The sequence below is a fragment of the Kogia breviceps genome, chromosome 18 (assembly GCF_026419965.1).
Source record: "Kogia breviceps isolate mKogBre1 chromosome 18, mKogBre1 haplotype 1, whole genome shotgun sequence".
NCBI classification, from domain to species: Eukaryota; Metazoa; Chordata; class Mammalia; order Artiodactyla; family Physeteridae; genus Kogia; species Kogia breviceps.
The window spans coordinates 15,205,752-15,225,190 of NC_081327.1; the positions used below are offsets into that span (position 1 = coordinate 15,205,752).

At 57.7% G+C, this 19,439-nt stretch overlaps 1 protein-coding gene and 1 long non-coding RNA gene across 10 annotated transcripts in view; one reads left to right on the plus strand and one right to left on the minus strand.

Moving 5' to 3' along the window:
• The window catches only part of GRAMD1A (GRAM domain containing 1A), a 23,996-nt gene continuing 4,557 nt past the window's right edge, over positions 1 to 19,439 (minus strand). Inside the window, exons 1-20 of one of the 8 annotated variants that reach the window (XM_067019023.1) lie at positions 18,917 to 19,277; positions 13,897 to 14,006; positions 13,577 to 13,787; positions 13,463 to 13,483; positions 12,900 to 12,984; positions 12,667 to 12,770; positions 12,490 to 12,585; positions 11,675 to 11,755; positions 8,267 to 8,379; positions 7,944 to 8,094; positions 7,212 to 7,410; positions 6,056 to 6,199; positions 4,364 to 4,482; positions 4,129 to 4,271; positions 3,452 to 3,555; positions 3,191 to 3,364; positions 3,008 to 3,095; positions 1,715 to 1,822; positions 1,511 to 1,631; positions 1 to 459 (exon numbers count right to left, since the gene is read on the minus strand). In XM_067019023.1, coding sequence (XP_066875124.1) covers positions 367 to 459; positions 1,511 to 1,631; positions 1,715 to 1,822; positions 3,008 to 3,095; positions 3,191 to 3,364; positions 3,452 to 3,555; positions 4,129 to 4,271; positions 4,364 to 4,482; positions 6,056 to 6,199; positions 7,212 to 7,410; positions 7,944 to 8,094; positions 8,267 to 8,379; positions 11,675 to 11,755; positions 12,490 to 12,585; positions 12,667 to 12,770; positions 12,900 to 12,984; positions 13,463 to 13,483; positions 13,577 to 13,678 — 2,046 coding nt within the window. In that variant the 5' untranslated portion in view covers positions 13,679 to 13,787; positions 13,897 to 14,006; positions 18,917 to 19,277 and the 3' untranslated portion in view covers positions 1 to 366. Of the gene's footprint in view, positions 460 to 1,510; positions 1,632 to 1,714; positions 1,823 to 3,007; positions 3,096 to 3,190; positions 3,365 to 3,451; positions 3,556 to 4,128; positions 4,272 to 4,363; positions 4,483 to 6,055; positions 6,200 to 7,211; positions 7,411 to 7,943; positions 8,095 to 8,266; positions 8,380 to 11,674; positions 11,756 to 12,489; positions 12,586 to 12,666; positions 12,771 to 12,899; positions 12,985 to 13,462; positions 13,484 to 13,576; positions 13,788 to 13,892; positions 14,007 to 18,088; positions 18,216 to 18,916; positions 19,288 to 19,439 lie in introns of those variants that run through there. The other 7 variants (XM_067019020.1, XM_067019019.1, XM_067019022.1 and 4 more) reach the window with 7 other exon arrangements.
• The window catches only part of LOC136793035 (uncharacterized), an 11,997-nt gene continuing 11,160 nt past the window's right edge, over positions 18,603 to 19,439 (plus strand). For both annotated transcript variants that reach the window (XR_010837762.1, XR_010837763.1), the window contains exon 1: positions 18,603 to 18,656. This is a non-coding gene — a long non-coding RNA (uncharacterized lncRNA). The remainder of the gene's footprint in view (positions 18,657 to 19,439) is intronic.

Here is a 19,439-nt window from a genome sequence, read left to right on the forward strand (position 1 = left end):
GCCATTTCCAACCCTTTATTGGGGCTCTGTCAGCCCCAAATAAATATAATACATTAAACCCAGAGCTGAGGGAATCGTGCACCCCAGGAGGTGCCCCCCATAACCCCAGCTGAGCACAATAAGTTAGTAGGGGGCCTGCTGAAGGCCGGGCCAGTGCCCTGGCGGGACAGGCGATGGCAGCTGGACTCACACACGCTGGTCTAAAGTGCATCTCGGTTCTGTGGTCCCCGTGTCTGCGTGGCCCCTGGCCGGGCCACTGGGAGGGGTGGGCGGGAGGTTCCCGGCGCTCACACCGAGCCAGCAGTGGCCACCGAGCCTCTGTGTCCATCTGTCCATTTGGGGGGATGGCCGAGTGGCCAGGTATCCTCAGGAGAAGCTGTCGTCGGACCGTGGCTGGGAGTCGAAGGGAGGGTCTGAGATGGTGATGCCTTGATGCAGCTTCTCCAGCGAGAACTTCATCTGGGGGAAGAGGTGGGCAGGGTGGGGGATGAGTGCTGGGAGGGGTGACGCATCCCCCAACATGCTGCAGCTGAGGAGCTAGGGAAGGTCCAGAGAGGCCAAGGTCAGCCAGTGCCTCTGCACCCCAGACATTCTGCACCCAGTTTTACTTCTCATAGGCAGCAGGTGGAAGGGGCCCAGGTGGCCTGGATTCAAGTCCTGGCTCTGCTACTTACTGGGTAACCTTGGGCAAGTCCCTTAACTGTCCCAGGTCCCTCAGCTGAAACGTGGGTCAGTAACATACCTGCTTCACAGGATTAATTCAGAGATCTGATGGGTGAACGCCTAGGACCTGGCACACAGGAGGTGCTGGGTACGCGTTAGCTATTCTTATTCCCTGCTGTGCGACATTGGGAATGCCTCTACTTCAACATTCCTGTCTATTAGATGGGAGGTAAGAAGAGCAACCCCTCAGAGGCTGGCCATGAGAAACAAATCAGTTGGTCATTTTAGCTCTTAGAACAGCTCGGCTCAATTGGTGTCTGCTGTTAGTATTAAGTTGTACCCGAATAACCTTTGGAGAACCTCTTTCCCACCCTCACGTGACCCCTTAGTCACCTCATAGGCGGGGAGGGGTTCAGGGACCAAGCCTCATCTATCCCTGGCCACTATGACTGGTTCAGGGATGGGAATGTGACCCCAGTATCCAGTAAGAATGAGCTCTTTCCTTTGGATGTTACCCTGGAACTGTAGGTACCATATTGGTCATCCTAGGATGCCCCAAACAAAGGCAACCCTGGGGGTGGGCAGAGTCAAGAGATGGTAAGAGAGACTGATTCTTACTACTATTGAGTGGCTGGATCCAGCCATGCCTGAAGTCGGACATCCCTGGACTTTTTTCCCAGGATGAGAATCAATAAATTCTTTCCTCTATCCCACTGATTTTTCCAGCAACCCTGGGAGGCAGGGACTATGACTGGCTTCCTCATTTAACAGAGAAGGAAAGTGAGGCCCAGATGCACATGCCACATCTTGGGATTTGAATGCAGGACCCCACAGCCCAGAGCCGCACCTCGTCCAGGAGCTCCACAGAAGCCCGCAGGATCTGCCTCCACTTGTGCACCTCGACGCTGTGGAACTGCTTCTGCAGGGCCAGGATCTCCGCCCACTCAGTGGCTGTCTGGGGGAACTTGCTGTGGGGGATACATGGCCTGAGTGAGGTCTGGGCCTCCCCCAACTTGCCCAAGCTCCCAGCTCCCTGGGGCTACCCACTCACCCCTTGGCCAGGGCCAGACTGTGCCAGGACTCGAAAGTGTGGGCTGTCCTCTCCAGGGACCAGAGGCGGTAAAAGAGGAGGACGTTGAGGGCAATGAGGACGATGAGGCTGGGGGGGAGGGGTCAGAGGTCAGGAGTCAAGATACCAACACTCCCACAAGTGGGGGGTCACCCACGTGACCACACCTTGAAGGGGAGCCATGATCAGCCCTCTTTTCAGAGGCGGAAACTAAGACTCAGACAGGGTGAGTGACATGCCTAGGGTCACACAGTCCATAAGCAGCAAAGTCAGGGTTCAAACCCAGGCCTGTCTGATGCCTAAGCCCTCAACTGCTACTCCAGGCCACCTCGCTGGGGGAGCTGGGGGCACCGAGTGAGGACAAGGGGCTGAAGCTGAGGGTGAGACACAGGTGAGGGGAGGGCAGGACGCAGGACCCTACCTCACACAGATCCTGAGGAGGCAGAGAGGGGGAGACAAAGAGATGAGAGCCGCCCAGCCGGTCCTGGCCACCCACCGACCGCGGCAGCCCTGAGCTGAGCGCACCGCACAGCACCTCACTGGACTGCTGTTACTCGGCAAACTGAGGCCCAGGGAGGCTGAACGTGTGGCCGACCTCTCACTGCCCAGGGTCCGCGGGGAGCACGGATCTCATTTCCATTTCCTCAGAGCACCCTGCCCCTAGCCCCGGCCTCTGTGCATGTCAGTCTCCCTGCCTAATCCCCGTGGGGTCTCAGCTCAGAGTCCTCTGCTTTCCTGGGAAGCCTTCCCTGACGGCCTACCTGTCCAGCCTGCAGGAAGCCTTCACTGGCCTCCAAAGGCTTCCCTGTCCCCTCCGCCCATGTTTCGTCCATCACCACCCCATCCCTCTGGTCTGGAGCCAGGTCTGTCTTCCCCCAGGGCTGCTGGTCGCTACTGTGTCCCTCGCATCACACAGCTCAGGGCTGGGCACAGAACACCTGAATGAAGTGTAATGAAGTGTAAGTGACACTGCTCCTTTGGCACACCTCTCCTGGTTCACCTAATTCCGGCTCCCTTGGGAGCCTGCTCCTCCAGCCCCAGGGACGAGGTCAGGCCCCTCTGACACGCCCCAGACGGCAGACTGAGCAGTACACCACGTGAGGAGCCCTACTGGGCGCATCTCAAACATTGCCTCCTTTAATCCTTGCTGTGGGGTGGGGAGCCCGTGCTCTCATGTAAGCAGAGACCCAGAGAGGCCAAGCACTTGCCCAAGCTCACACAGCCAGGGTGCAGATCCAGGCCTGTCTGACACCCAAGCCCGGCCCCCTTACTCACACAATGCTGACGAGAACCAGGGCACTGGGGATGCCTGCCCCGGGGCCCTGGTCCACGGGCGGTTCCGAGAAGCGGGAGCTGAGGGAGCCTGCGGGGGAGCAACTCGGAGTCAGACTCATCCCCGCTCACCCCACCCGGACCCCCAGCTCCTCCCCCGCCGCCCCCAGGCCTGACGGAACTCACCTGAGGGGTGCATGCCAGCCCGGGCGCAGGGGTCAGGGTCCGGGTGCTGCGGCCCGTCACCGTGGCCCCTCCAGCTCAGGGGCCGCTTCCGCCTGCGCAGGCCGGACAGCAGCCCGCGTGCATCCTTCCCGCCTTCCTCCAGAGACAGCTTCTCAGCCTTGGCGAGCTCTCGCTCTGCAGACACGAGAGAGGGCCCTGCATGTCTGCACCCGGCCAGGCCCCGACCCTGTCTGTGGCCCTGGCCGGACCCCTGTCCCCTACCCAGGTGGTGGAAGTAATCTTCGATGCCGCTCCACGAGTTCTTCTCAATGAGAGACTTCACAAGGCTCCAGGGCTGCTTCCGATAGCGGATCTCGGAGGACACTCTGGGGTCGGGGAAGGGGTGAGGGGGTCAGGGTCTGACTCCAGCCTTGCTGTCCCATTCCCGGGGGCAGCCTTCCCTCCCGATTCAGAGAGGGCCCCTTGTCACCCACAGACAAAACAGACGCCCCCCAAGGGTTCCCTGTGATCCCCACTCACCAGCCCACTCAGCCCGCAGCCCCTTCTCTGTCCACACCCACTACCTTGGCAGGTCTCCCGCCTTTGGAGCTGCCCCAGCACTGCCCACCCAGACTGCCATCCTAGCCTACACCTCACCCTCGAACCCCTTCCATCTTGCTGCTGCGTCCAACTCCACACGGGCTTCTAAGAGACATCTCAGCAAGTCCCAAGCTGAGCTCCGATCTTCCCCCAAACCTGCCCCTCCCCACCTTCCCCTCCCAGTCAATGGCGGCTCCATCCTTCTGGTGGCTCAGGCCAAACACCTCGGGGTGTTCCTGACTTCTGCTCACCTGCCACGGTGGCAACCAACATTCTGCAGCTGACTCGGGGTGGGGAGACTGGGGCAGGGGCCCTGGGACCATCAGCGGGTCAGGTGGAGGGGCCGGGCCGCTGCTCACCGGAGGCGGGCCTTGTTCCGGGCAAGGCCCAGGATGCAGTAGCGGTGGGCAGTGTAGAAGTAGTCTTGGTAAGGAATGCCCTGCGTCAGCACCTCCGAGTCCACCACACACCCGCCTGCCTGCGGGCCGTGCCGGAACAGCGTCTGCGGGGCCAAGGGAGGAACGGGGAGTCAGTGCGATGGCCCCCACCCTGGCCCCCGGCCACCCCACCCGCTGGCCACCCTGCCGGGCACACCTGTGTCTCCACCACAGAGGCGCTCTTGGGCCCCAGCGGGTTGCTGATGGGAATGGTGTAGGTCAGCACTCGGCGCTGGTGGCACTTGCTGTCCCCGCTCCAGGGGCTCAAGGTCACGTCTGGAGGATGGAGGGGCAGAATGAAGACACCATTCTCCAGTCCTTTGACCACAGGCTGTAGGAGACTCAGCCTTTCTGGAAGGTTCCAGTTCTCTGGGGACTTGCCTCCAAACCTGGGCCTCCTCCCTGCCCCCACCCCGGTGTCTGCCCCATCTTCCCTCTGGACGCCTAAAACTTCAGATGTTGATGATCCTCAGAGCTGGGACCTCTCTCCTGCCTACATTTCTCAGCCCTCCTGAGCCACCTCCTCTACTCCTGCAGCCCCAGTCTCCTCTCTTTACCAGTCCTGGCTTCTCCCCTGAGCCTCAGACCTAGGGTCCTGCGACCTCTTGAACACCTTCCCCTGGAAGTCCCCAGGGCCCCTCACACCCACTGGCCTCAGCATCTCCTCAAACACATCCCTCCTCGCCCCACTGTCCTCCAGGCTTCCTGCAGAGCCCTGAGCCTCGTCCTGGACACTCCCTCCCCGTCTATTCACTGACCGCCTGAGCACTGTCCTAGTTCAGCCCATCCTTGTCTGTCCAGGGCCCCTCTTCAGCCTCCCCCTGAGCTCCTGGCCTCAGTCTCAACCTCTGGTCCAGCGGTAGCTTCTTAAAGCCAAACCTGACCCTGTCCCTTATCTGTCTACAACACTCCATGGCTCCCCAGTACTGCCAGACAGAGTCTGAGCTCCTCAGTCTGATGTGCCAGTCTCTCCAGGATATAAGCATAGTTTTGGGGGACTCAAGTGCCCCCAACACAAGGCATAGTCTTACTCATTCTGCAGGGGATTCCACGTGGTTCATTTTCATCAATACAGAAAAAAGAAACAGAGAAAACTACCATCTGAGTAGGCCCTCCCCAACTTGAATCTCTTTTGCAGCCTCCCGAGCTCCCTGCTAGTCCCCTGGTCAGGCCTCTGCACCCCCCCCACCCCCGGTGCTGTGGCTTCCCCTCTCCACACCTGGCCACAGGGGCCCAGCCGCAGGGGGCTTCTCCCAGTGCCAGCCTCCAGCCTCAGGATCTTTGCAGGTACCCTGCTGGCCTCCTGGATTCCTCTCTCCCACCTCCTCCACTTTCCCTAAGAAAGTTCCTCCTTCAGGCCTTAGTTTCAATGTCACATCCTTCCAGCAGCCTTTCCTAATACCCCCCAGACCACAGCCACCTCTCTGACACACACACTTATCTGCGTGAGTAGCTGTTTACTGCTGTTCTCACTAGATTCTGGAATTCATCTGTCCTGGTCTCTGCACGGGCCTGATAGAGTGCCCATTAACTCGTATTTATTAAATGCTTACTATCTGCTACTGTTCTAGGCACTTTTCTAGTATTAACTCACTTAGTTCTCATGAGACCCTGACAAGGCAGGTAACTAGTATCACACCCGCATCACACAAAGAAACCGAGGCACAGAGAGGGTCCGCACCTGGCCCAAGGCCACTCAGCTAGTAAGAGGCGGAGCCCCTCTGGCCTCACAGACGCTGCTTTCAACTCCCCGGCCTGCCACACCTGATCTGCACAGCGGTGCCTGCCCGCCTCCTGGCCTGCTCCTCCTCACCCCCTCCCGTGTCCCTTGGTCACCTCGGCCCCTGACCTGTGAACTTGCACTGCTGCAGGAAGCCCTGCAGGAAGGCCGAGTCTGAGAAGAGCATCTGCTGGAGCCGCTCGGCACCCACGTGGAAGACGGAGTTGATGAGGAGACGACCGGAGAGGTCGGGAAGGAGGGCTGCCAGGTCGGCTGGGCGACAGAGAAGGACAGGGGGTGAGGCTGCCTGCGTTCCTCGGTTTCCCTCTGAGTGACCGCTCCTCCCAACTCCCAGGCCTTGTGGGGTGCCTGGGCAGCCCCATCCTCCTGGACCAGAGCAGACACAGACACGGAGCTACTCAGCCCCCTCCACCACAGGATGGCTTTAGGGTGGGTGTGTGCCCCAAGCCCAGGCAATCAGAGCTACCACCATGGGTTCAAGGCGGAGCACACACCTAGGCTCACGCACCTGCAGTCCCAGCGATGACGGGGGGGACCTGCTCGTTAGCTTGAGCTTTCGGCCCCAGTGATTGGTTCAGGGGTGGGTGGATGGGTGTGTGTGTGTGTGTCCCAAGCCAGGCCAGCAGCCACAGTGATGGGCTCAGGGGTGGGCTTGCTCTCCAGTCAGAGCCAACCCTAGAGCTTTTGGTGCAGCCACTGGGAAAAGCATGCTTTCTCTCTGCTAGGTTTGTCTGGGGCAGGGCTGGGGCTCTTTCTGCCACAAGAGTAGTAGCTATCTGAGAATAAAGTTGGCATAGAGAAATGGAAATGATGATGATGATGATGATGATATGATAACAGCCAACACTTACTAACTGGCCCAAACACTTCACCTGTATTAAAACATTTAATTCTCTCAATGACAACACTATGAGGTGGGTAGTATTATTGCTAACCCCAGGTGAGGAAAATTTTTAGATGAGGAAAATAAGGCTCAGAGAAGTTGAATAATTTGCCCAAGTCACACAGCTAGGAAGCAGTGTGGCCAGGATTTGAGCCCCAGCAATCTGGCTTCAGAGTCTATACTCCTATCCACCCTGCTAAGCTGCCTGCAAAGCAGAGCTAAATATGGACAGATTTCTAACAACACCATTTAAACACCTTATCTTATCTGCCTACCCCGTGGACTTTTCGGTCCCATGAGCCAGCGAATCTCTCGGTGCAGCCCACGTGAGTGAGGTTTGTCACGTGTACCCAAAGCAAACGAATCGGCCACCTGCCTCACCTTCCTCCCCCGTGGATGAGGAGGAGTTACTTGTGTCTGTCAACAGCTCCTCACTGGGCAGCAGATCCAAGGGGCCCAGGGAGCCAGGCCCGTCAGGTGGGGTGGGCTCTGAGCTCGGGGGTTCAGCCACCGGGGTCACTGTCTGGCTGGAGGAGGCGTCTGGCTGGCTGTCTGTCTGCTCTTCCTTGTCCTCCTCTGCCTGCAGAGAAAAGCTTAATCCGGCCTTGTCCCAGCCTAAGGGCCCCTTGTGTACCCACATCCATCAGAAGGCTTCGAGACTGTAGGAAAACCAATGCTGGGGAGGTCATGCGTAGCTCACAGCTGAGCTACGAGGGGCCCTGGGGCCACCCGGACGAGGACTTCTCTCAGCCTCTCAGCCAGGCCTGGCTTGGATGCCTGGGCCATGAGCTTTCTTACGCCTGTCCTATCCATGCCTTATCTGTTTGTATCCAACCTCAGCCAGCCAGCCAGCCCTCTCGGCTCCTCTGTCTCTCCCGCTTCCCATCTATCTACCTGTCCCATCTTTGCCCGTCTCTCTCTTTCCCTACCTGTGCCTAGTCTCCTTGCCCACCTTCCCAGCTCCATCCCGTCCCTGCATCCATCCCGTCACCTACCCCTCCATCCACCTCTTCTCTGTCCATTCCCTCCCTGTCCCCCTCAATCTGACAGTCTGTCCCTCTCTCTCCCCGACACCACCCAGCACCCTCCTCGCTCCTCCATGCGCCTGCTCACCCCGTGGTCTGCGTCACTGCTGGCCCGGGAAAGGCTGGGGGTGATGCGGCCACGGCGCGAACCTGCCGGGCTTGGCTCCTGGCTGTGGTCAGCTGCCCCTGAGGAGGTGATGTCGCTCAGGGCGATTACATCTCCCACTTCCTTGGGGCTCCTACGGAGAAAGAGAGGGAGTGAGACCGCTGTATCTTTGAGACCCCACACACCCTCCCGGTCTCCCAGACTTTGTACCCCCACCTCAGTCCACCCAGGACTCCAGGAGCTCTGCACGCAGCCCCTGCTGTCTCCTCCCAACCCCCGGAACCAGCCTCCAGCCACCGACTCACCCTAGACCATTCAGCTGCAAGGGGCAGACATAGTCTTCATCCTCGCTGGTGAGGCCCAGCTCTGAGCCGTAGCACTGATGCACCAGGTGCCAGAGCTCTCGGGGACTCAGCGACTGGGCAGGCAGGACAGTTAGGTTGGCCTCCACCTTATCAGGGCCAGAGCCCTTCCACCCGCGCCCACCAGCCCTCAGCCTCAGCAGTTCCCCTGGTGTCCACAAGGGGGAGCATGACCTCCCATCCCAGACCTCTCCCAATCTCACTTCGCACCCCATCGCATAGGAGCCAGTGTGCTCAGAAATTCTCCCTTATGTCCTCACAATACTTCCATAGCCACAGGTTAAAGTTCCCAGTTTTACAGAGAATATGAGGCCCAGGGTGGAGAACTCGTGCTTGAGGTCAACTCTGGGGCTCAAACCCAGCCAGACTCCAGAGCCAATGCTCCCACCTGCCATGCTGTCCTGCCCCCAACTACTTTCCCAGGTGTCCTCAGAAGCTACCCATGGCAGGAGTGGCTGGATGATGCTGATGAGATACTAACAGGAATAATAGTAGCAGCAGCTGACATCCACTGAGCTGTTACCATGTGCCAGGCATTCTTCTAACCCTTTATGCATGCTAACTCAACAATCCTTCAAAACCATTCTGTAAAGTAGGTGCTAATATTGTCATCACTGTAAGATAATGACACTGAGGCACAGAGGTGGGTAATGTCATCCAATTAGGAAGTGGCAGTGTTGAGATGTGATCCCAGGGGGGCTGGTCTAGCCCTGGCGCTAACCACTGGACTGCACTGCCTCACACGAGCTGACGTTTCCAAGCTCTTATTCTAGGCCCAGCTCGGGTGCTGTGAAGGAGGGATGGTCCCCATCTGACCAATGGGGTTCAGTGACTCGCACTTGGTGATGGGGCTGAACTCCATCCCCAGCAGTCTGGCTGCCCTTGCCCTCCTCAGAGACTTTGACACTGCACTGTCCCTTCCTCGGGCTCCTGCTCCAGTGCTCTCGCCCCTGAGGATGGCCATAGCTAGAGCTGTCCCTGAAGACAGGAAGTGAGTGCAGCCCTGCTGGAGGAGTGGGTTTGGGCCTTCCGAGGTGCTACAAGCCAGCAGTAGCAGACACTGTGTGATGCCTACCTGACATCTATCCATGCTCCCTTCCTGCCAGCAGAACCCTGATTTGTTTGGGGTGAAAATCTTCCCCAGCCCCAGGGAATTATAACTGGCTTATATCAACGCATTTTTCCTTTGCCACATACCCAGCTTCCTGTGAAACCAAGGGTGATCATGCGACCAAGTTTTAGCCAAAGAAATACAAGGAAAAGTCTGCTAAAGGAGGCTTTCCCTTCCTGATAAAGGAATGCCCACTTTCCATCCATCCCTTTCTTCTTTCATATTTGGGACACTTAACTGAGGGCATGACATCTAGAGCTGTAGCAGCCACCTGCAACCATGAGGCAACAAGCATGTGGACAAAACATCAATATGCAGAAGGACGATGGTGTGGAATAATGGACAAGAGCTTAGGTCCTTGATGACATAGGGAGTCCTCAAATCTACCCTGGATTGCCTGCCTCCAGACCTCTTGTTACATGGGCATCAGTGTGATTAAGTGGACTCCAGAGCCTGACTGTAATGGGTCAGAATCCCAGCTCTGCCACAGAAAAGCATATGTGCCCATGGACAAGGCTTTCCCTCTGTGCTTCACTGGTGAAATAAAGATACTAACCACACTGCCCTGAAGGGTGGCTGTGATGGTTAAATAAGTGAATTAATGGAGAGCTCCGAACAGTTCCTCGCACCCACTAGCTCTGTTAAGTGTTAGCTATTATTATTATTAACTGAAGTAATTCAGTATCTGTTTAAACCACTGTCTGGTTGGGTTTTCAGCTACTTGCAGCTGAATGCATGCTACATAAACTCATGCAACCACAGTAGGCATTCCAGGAGAGCCCCCTCAGGGCTGGCCCATAGTAGACTATCAGAATGTGAAAAGTAAAAGTCTGAAAATTCCTTACTCAAAATCTTTGAGGTAAGACTTGATTCAAACTTAAGAAATTTGGGGATTTAAGAAAGATAATACACTGCCTATACTATAATACAGCACTAAAAATACCTATATTATATTTAGGATCCAGTAAGTACAGTGTATACCAGAGGTTCTCAAAGCGTGGTCCAAGGATTTCTGGGTATCCCCTAGATGCTTTTAGGGAATCCATGAGGGCAAAATTATTTTCATAAGTATGATAAGCGTTACTAGTAGTATATCACTTGCCTTTTTCACTTTTATTCTCTCATGAGTGTACAGTGGAGTTTTCCAGAGACTATGTGATGTTATCATTGTTCTGGTGGCTAATGTAATGCGTGTTTGTGTATCTTGTGTTTAAAAATTTCCCAGTTTCGGGACATCCCTGGTGGTCCAGTGGTTAAGACTCCGTGCTTCCACTGCAGGGGGGCACGGGTTCAATCCCTGGATGGGGAGCTAAGATGCCACATGCCACGCAGCGAGGCCAAAAAATTAAAGAAAAAAAAAAAAGACGCATTGAAAAACTTACTCTCTGTGGGAGGCCTTTCCACTGACCCACTGCACCACTACCTCTCCCAAGCCTGCCCTTTTTCTGTTCCTTTCTCAAACTTTGAACACTTCAAAAAAAATTTTTCCCAGTTTCAATTTCTAATACAGTATATACTGATAGATGTACTCTACTTAAACAGAAGCTTTTTGGAGTCTATAATTATTTTAAAGAGTGTAAAGGATTCCTGAAACTACAGAGTTTGAGAATCACTGGTATATTCTATACTGGATACTATAATATTATACTGAATCACAACCGTATTTAAGATTTACCCCAGTCATTCATATTATTATTTTTTGGTCCTGAAACATATGAAAAGTCCCATTAATTGAGATAAATACAGACCTGTGTTATACAAGAAGCGCACGTGGTGTTTTAAGTTTAAATTAATTAAAACTGAAATTAAATTAAAAATGCAGATGCTCAGTCACACTAGCCAGGTTTCAAGAGTTCAACAGGCATGTGTGGCCAGCGGCTACCATACCGACAGCACAGCACAAAACTCTGTTAGACAGTGCTGATAGGGACTGTAAACCGTGTCACCTCAAGTTAGGTTTTGCTTTACCAAAAACCTCCCCATCTTCAGAGCATTTTTGATTTGCAGGTGGTGACTAAGGGGTCGTGAGTACGCATTTCTCACGGGCAAGGTGTGGCACCGGAGCCCATGGCAGCCCCCTCTGGGGGCCTATGGAAGAGCTGCAGACACATTGGGTCTGGTGCCCATGGAGAAGAGCTGGAGGGGTCCTCCAGTTCCCCGAGTCCTGACATCCCTGGCTCCATGGTCCCCCCACCAAGCCCTCCCCCTAGCCCCGCCCGCCAGGATTCGCCCAGGCCCACCTTTTCAATCAGTGCGTTCTGCCAGAGGCGGAAGATGAGGAGGAAGCAGCGATCTCGGGCCCCAAAGGAGGTGAAGAAATGCTGCAGAAGAGAGAGGGGTGTGAGCCCTGGGGGAGAGACAAGGCTGGAGGGAGGAGAAAGCTCCACCTGCTGCACCCTGTTCCCGCCTCTCCATGCTGATGTATGTATTCATTCATCCCTTCACGTGCCCAGCCCAGCACTAGATGACCCTGGAGTCACCACGATGAGGAGATGGCCCCCGGCCCTGGCCCCAGGGCTCACAGTCCAGGGCGGGAGACAGGGTCAGCCCAGACTGGCTGGGCTGCTTGGGGGAAGCCCAAGGCACATTCCCAGTCTCCTATGCCCGCAGTGGGTGGCCAACGGATCCCCTTTTGGCCAAGAAAACACAAAGGGAAGTCTGCTTGAAGTCTTCCCGCCCCATTTCCTTCTCCAGTCCCATCTGGGCCACTGGTGTGAGGCAGCCCTCTTGGACCCTGAGGCAATAATCATGATACATGGAGCATCAGGGAAGGCTTCCCGGTGGAGGAGGCCTCTGAGCTGATAGAATTTTTCTGTTAATACTATCCCTGAGCAGCTGTTTCAGGGGACAGACTGCAGGGCCTGAGACAGGAGCAGACTGCAGGAGTCCGGGTCAGAGACTACAGGAGCCCACGCTGAGGCCGGGAGAATAAAGAGAAAGGGAAGATGAGAGAAGCTGGGTGCTGAGTCAACAGGGCTCTGGGTGGTTGGAAGGAGAGAGGAGCCGGTGAAGATCGGGAACCCCGGGGCCCCTGTCTGCTGGTCCTCTCGCTCACCTTCTCATTCTCTGTGCAGATCTGGATGGCGTTGGGGATCAATTTGGCCGTCTTTTCCTTCTTCAGACACGTCACTTCCTTCAACTGGATGGAAATCTGAGGACAAAAGACAGGTCAGAAGGGGCCAGGGCCTTGCCTGCCCTGGGGCCCCTCCTCGTCCCAGGTTGGTCAGCTCACTGTTGTCTCCCAGCGGAAGATGTTGCTGTAGAAGCAGATCCAGTTCTCGGAGAGATAGAGGCGGCCCTGGAGGAGGATCTCGCGCTGCAAGGCACAGGAGTAATCTGAGGCGGCCGAGGGGAGAGACGGGCAGACACCCGAGTCACACGGCTGTCCTGGCCGCTGGGCCGGCACATGCGGGAGGGTCAGGAGGGCAGAGCTGGGAGCCCCGGGTCTGGCTGGCAGTGACTCACCCACAATGAGGCGTTCGGCTTCAGGGAGCTTGCTGAACAGTTTACGGAAGTCCTCATTCCGCTGCTTGTACGTGGGGCTCAGCATCTGGGGGAAGTTTGGGAGATGAGAACTGGGACAGGGGGCCACACCCCTAATTCTGTCCCCCAAAGCTCCCAGCACCCCTCGGTCTCCTCAGCCTGGGAGGAGCCTCTCTGAGGCTTCAGTGTCTAGCTCACTTCTGGCTCTTACTGCCTGTAACGCAAGAGTAACCATAACGAGAGCCATTTACTGATTGCTACCTAAGCCAGGTCCTGTACCACGTACCCACCAGTATCACTGACTCTCAGTGAATGTTCCCTTCAGTCTAGTAAGGTCAGAACTGTTTCTCAAGGAGAGAGAAACCCAGAGAGGTTAAGCAACTCACTCAAGGTCACAGAGCATGTAAGTAGCAGCACAGGATGTGACCCCCAGGTCTGCTGACCCCAGCACCCACTCCATGACTACTGCAGCCAGGGGCCCCTGGCCCAGCACCTGTCCCCCTCCCTCTCATCCCTCCAGCAAGGCCCCCTGCCCCGATACTTACACTGTACCAGCTCTGCATCTTCTGTAAGAGAAAGGAATGGAGTCAGAATGAGCCTCGGGATGCCCCTGCCCTCCCCCCCCTCCCCCCACCCCACCTGGGCTTGCACCAACCGACCTTGCTGTTGCGGATGAAGTTCCGGCTGCCCAGGCTCTGGGTGCTGGGTGTCCCGGTCACCCCACCCTTCTCGGAGGAGCTATCTGACCCCTTCTCCACCATGGTGCCCGGTTCCGGCTCAGGTGGGGGTCGGCTTGGCGGCAAGAGCTGAAGCCGCTTACGGAGAGATGGGGAGCTGCTTGGCGTGCTCCGGCCAGAGTGCGGGGTGGTGCTGGGGGAACAGGAAGAGAGGCATTGTGGGGAAAAACAGGCTGGGGTGGGCGGAGGACAGGCCGGCGTGGGGGGCCCACCCATCAGCCCATTGATCCCCACCTACCCACCCTGCTCCACTTCCTAGCCATGTGACCCAGAGCAGGCCCCCTAGCTCCCCGGGCCTCAGTCAGTTCATCTGTAATCCAAGGGTGAGAAATGCATGTCCTCTTCTAGGTGTCTGGAGGGTTAAACAAATCAGTACATGTAAAGGGCTTCTAACAGAGCCTGGCACACAGTGAGCTCTCAGTAATGCCTGCTGGTCTTAAAATTAACTTATTAATTCATTCATACAATAAACATTTATTGAACAACCACTTTCCACTCAGTGGCTTGAGCTAAAAACCTAAGCGCGTCTTCTTTCCTACTCACCCCTCATTTTTACTCTATTAGCAAGTCCCACATGGTCCAGCTCTAAAATCTATCTCCATTATTTCTATTTGGCCCACCTCCCCCTGCTCCAGCGCCCTGGCCCAGCCTCCGTGCTCCCCCCTCCTGGACACCGCAGTAGCCTCCTCCCTGCTCAGGTCAGGGACCTCCTGGCTGAGTTCTCCCCCCGCCCCCCACGCTGCATTCGACTCCAGGTGAAGGCAAGGTCCTCATCGCCTCTGCTCAGGGGTCAGTTCTCCAAGATACCTTCCCTCGCCCCTCCACGTAAACCACATTCCCCTCTCCCGAGCCCCCTCCCTCTTCATCTCTCTCCCCTCCCACACCAGGAGGTGCACTTCACAGGGGAAGGGGGTTTTGTTCCCAGATGCACCTCATTGCCTAGAATGAGGCCTGGTGCACAGCAGGTGCTCTGCAAGCTTTTGCCCCTGTGGACTGAATGAGTGATTGACGCCCCCCCGTGCCCCCCACCCTCCAAACTTGGATTCCACCAAGTATACCACTGGCCCAACCCTCCGCAGGCTGAGGCTGCTGCAGAGCTCAGCTGGACCACTTCCCTGTGACATTGGGCAAGTGTCTGAACCTTTCTGTGCCTCGGTTTCTTCTTGAGTATACTGGGGATAACAGCAGTATCCACCTCCCAGGATTGTCTGGAGGACATACATACATAGAGCCCACCACGTGGAAGGTGCTCTGGTTGATTAGGGACTTCCAGACTAAGATGGAGCACTTGCTGCCGAGGTGCCAGGCTGACCCCTGCACAATCACCTCAGCCTGGTATGTGGAGCCCAAACGCACACCAACTCCAGTCAGTCACCCTCTCAGTGCACACGGAGCACCCGCCCTGCGCCAGGCACTGGGGACACAGAAGTGGGCAAGACAGATGCAACACCTGTGGGCAGGGACCTGACATTCTGATGGGGGAACAGAGACGATCAGTAAGAGATCATGTAAATAAGGATGATAATCTCAGACGCCGGTCAGTGCTGTGAGGCAGCGCTGCTCACAGGGGCAGCATCAGCAGTGCCTGGAAGCTGTCCGAAATGCAGAGTCCGGAACCTACCGCAGACCTCCTGAATCAGCAAGTGTGGGTGGGGCCCGGGAGGCTCTAATGCATGTTCAAGTTTGAGGACCACGGAGATAAGGAGGACTAAGTGGGTCGGTGTGCAGGGCACACTTGAGCTGAGCCCAAAGGACAAGGAGCAGATCTGGCAAAGGCCGGGGAAGAGTGTTTTAGGGGCAGGAACCGAGAGTTCCGGCACAGGACTGAGTTTGGCGGGTCGGAGGAGGAGCAAGGTGGCCAGTGGGGCTGGGGGAAGGAGGACAGGAGGCCACAGGCCCACCTGCAGGCCCTCTGGGCCCTGAGCAGGTGTTCGGATTTCACCCTGACGAGCCTGGTGAGCTCGGGAAGGGTTTAAAGGAGGGGTGACCACATTCCTCCCCTGCCTCATCTTCCTGCCTCTCTAGCCCGAAATGCAGACCCCTCATCCACCTATCCTACTCTCCTGCAGCCTCAGGTCTAGGGGAGGGCGCCTAGCAGACAAGTCCGACACGCACAGACAGGGCACAGCCTGCACCCCCAGACCTTGCTCCTTGGCAGGACAAAGAGGAAGTGCTCAAGCCTGACAGCCCGGAGGCTGCCCAACCAGGCAGGCTGCAGCAGAGGGAAGGGAGGAGCCCGACACCGTGACATGGCTCAGGGACTTGGAAGAGAATGGGGTTTTGTCACTGCAGACACCTCACCTCCGGTTTCCCGGCCGAAAGAGGCCAACAACGCCCTCTGGTCAGAGAGGGGCAGAGGCCTACACAGGTGTGCACAAAAGGGAACCTCGACGTGGCTCACACACAGCCACTGTCACAGGCAAACTGCAGTTCCCCACAGTTGTAAGATGTCTCCCCTATATCACAGGTATATTACAGTCACACACAAAGCCACAGAGTCCCAGCACAATCACACACAAGGATGCTACAGCCACACACAAAGTCTCAGAAGTTACACACACATGCACATGCACGCATGCACAACACACACGCAGCTGCAGAGGGTCACAGAAACAGAAAACCATGCAAAGTCCCAGGTACATTCACACATACGGACACAAGAAAGTCTCAGAGGAGACTTGAAAGCAAGTAACATTTCCACAGTTACAGAGAGAGCCACACAGTTAAAGAACAGTCACAGAGGACCCCAGCTAACACGTGCACAACCCAGGTAAATGAAGTCTAGGGTCAGCTCAGCTCTCATGGCGTTCCCCATCTGGAGGGGAAGCCAGAGCAAAGACCTGCTCTTACGTGGCAAGGGATGGACATGACAGCTGCTGTCGCTGACTGACAGAGAGCCCTGACACTCACACAGCCATGAAGGACTTGGGAAAAATGCAGTCCCCGGAGGTCGTGGACACAACTCGACAACACAGTGGCCAGGTACTGAAACCATGCATGGGACATGCTTTATAAACGGTAACAGGGGAACAACATCAGTTACTATTATTGCTCTGGAGAGTCAAGGGTACACCCAAGGTCTCAGGAGGAAGGGTCCCAGGCTCACTATGAGCCACAAGGGGTCTCTCTTTCACTCACACAAAGCCCCAGAGGGTCCCAGCTGCTCACATGGAAGCCCAGGCACATACAACAATGTCATGAAGGGACACACACAGGAACTTTCACACAAAGATGGAACCAGAAATAGATAAAAGGTACAACCCCCGAGGGTTTCAGTCAACTCAATGAGACCCAGACACACAATAATGTCACACATGGACACACACAGGTGACTTACATTTGCACACAGAGCTAACAGGTTCAGAGGCAAATTATAAGCACACAGAGGCAGAGGATCATAGCAGCAAACAAAGAGAGCCTGACACATGCACACACACACTACAAAGTCACAACTGAACACACAGGCAACTTACAGTGACACTTGGAACCACAGATGGTCTCCCAGATAAATACGCACACAGCCAAGGAGGATCACAGCTGTCTGCACACTAGGAGACTGAGACACATGTACACACACTGCAAAGTCACAATCAGACATGCATAGGTCTGATGGGATGAGATACATTACACACACACAACCACGGAAGGTCACAGCCACGCACACAAAGCCCCAGACCCACACTACAGTCACAATCAGACACACGCAGGGAGCTTACAGCAACACATGTAGCCACAGATGGAATTCGAGGTAAATCACACACACACGGAGCCAAAGAGGCTCACAGCTGCCTGCACACTAGGAACACAAACACGCATACACACTTCCAAGACACCTACAATGCATAACCTACAATACTCTGGGTCCAGACGGAATAGGTCAATTCCGTGCCCAAGACCCCAGAGGATCTCACGCACGCGGTCGGCCGGCCAGCCACGCAGCAGCCCCCATCCGAGCAGCCCCGGGACCAGCAACAGATCACAACGGCGGGACGGGGCCCAGACCGAGAGAGGCTGCTCCCGGGCTTGCCCCGAGCTCCGGGGCCTGGGGGCCCGGCCGGAGGGGGCTCGTCTGCGTCCTGCCTCGACCGCAGGCCCGAAGACCTGTGTCAGCCTCGCGCCCACCCCTCGCCTCCCAGGCAGCGGCGAAGAAGGCCCGGGGCGCTCCCGGAAGGCCGCGGTCCACCCCCGGGATGAGGCCGGGTCCCCCAGCCAAAGCCCCGCCAAGCCAACGAACCGGCCCCGGGTGCCTCCCCGCCGCCAGGGCCCATCCCCGAGCGCACCCATGGGCCCCCAACGCCTCCCTCCGCTCCCCCTGGCCGGCCCCCGGTGCACAAGCTCCCGGACCTCGGCTGCTGCCGCGCCACCCCCAGCCGAGCCCGCGGAGCCCCCTCCCCCCCCGACCTCCTCCCGAACCGCCCCCGCCGCGGTCCTCACTCGAACATGGATGCGGAGCGGCGGGCGCGCCCAGCCACAGGGCAGGGCCGGGCCTGGCTGAGCGTCCCCGCTGGGCAGCCGCCTCGCCTTCTTCGGCCGCCGCCCGCACCCGACCCCGCCGCCCCCCGCCGGCCGCCCGCCGCCCGCCGCCCGCCGCCCGCACAAAAGGCCGGGGCCGCGGGAGGCAGCCGCAGCGTCAGCTCCCCCTTCCTGCCCCCGCCCCGTCGCGTCACAGCACTGCCCCCCGCCCGCGGGAAGGAGGGGGAAGGGGAGGGACTGGCCGAGGCGGGGAGGGGAGGCGGGGAGGCGAGGAGGCGAGGAGGCGGGGAGGCGGGGAGGGGAGGGGGGGGCGGGGAGGCGAGGAGGGGAGGCGGGGGGGCGGGGCGGGGCGGGGCGGGGCGGGGAGGCGGGGAGGCGAGGAGGCGGGGAGGCGGGGAGGGGAGGCGGGGGGGCGGGGAGGGGAGGCGGGGGGCGGGGCGGGGAGGCGGGGCGGGGAGGCGGGGCCTAGATGGAGAGAGTCAGATACCTGAAGGGAGAAAGGGGCCGCCGGGAGGCGGGAGAGCAGGAGGTGAGAGCGAGAGGGAGACCCACGGGGGGCTGGCCAAGGCAAGGGAGGGACGGCGGGGACGGAGCGAGGCCACAGGGAGAGAGACACGAGAGGGAGAATTAGAGAGGGAGGGACGGGGCGCTGGGGCAGGAAGAGCGAGACAGAGACGGAGAGGGGCGGCTGGGACTCCAGAGCACGGAGAGAGCAAGAGAGACAGAGGCTCTAAGGTGACAGAAAAATGGACCGGGGAGGGGGAAAGACAGAAAGAGCAAAACACAGACTTGATTAAAACACGACACCGGGGCTTCCCTGGTGGTGCAGTGGTTGAGAGCCCGCCTGCCGACGCAGGGGACACGGGTTCGTGCCCCGGTCCGGGAAGATCCCACATGCCGCCGAGCAGCTGGGCCCGTGAGCCATGGCCGCTGAGCCTGCGCGTCCGGAGCCTGTGCTCCGCAACGGGAGAGGCCACAGCAGTGAGAGGCCCGTGTACCACAAAAAAAAAAAAAAAAAAAAAAAAAAAAAACACGACACCGCCATGGCAGCTAGAGGCTTGGGCACAGGCCCGACCCGCTCCCCTGGTACGGGGAAAGGGGTCCTCGGCTCCAGTGAGGCCCCAGGCTGGGGGCTCTCCGCACCCCCCCCAACCCGGGGCGGAACCTGAGAGGTGGGGCGGAGCTGGGGGTGGGATGGAGATTCGAGGAAACGGAGGGGTTGCGGCTGTGGGTACGCAGCTGGCGGGAAGCGGGTGGGGCCCTAGGCCGCCTCCCTCTCCGCATCTCTGAGGCCCAGCTGTCGGCCCCCGGA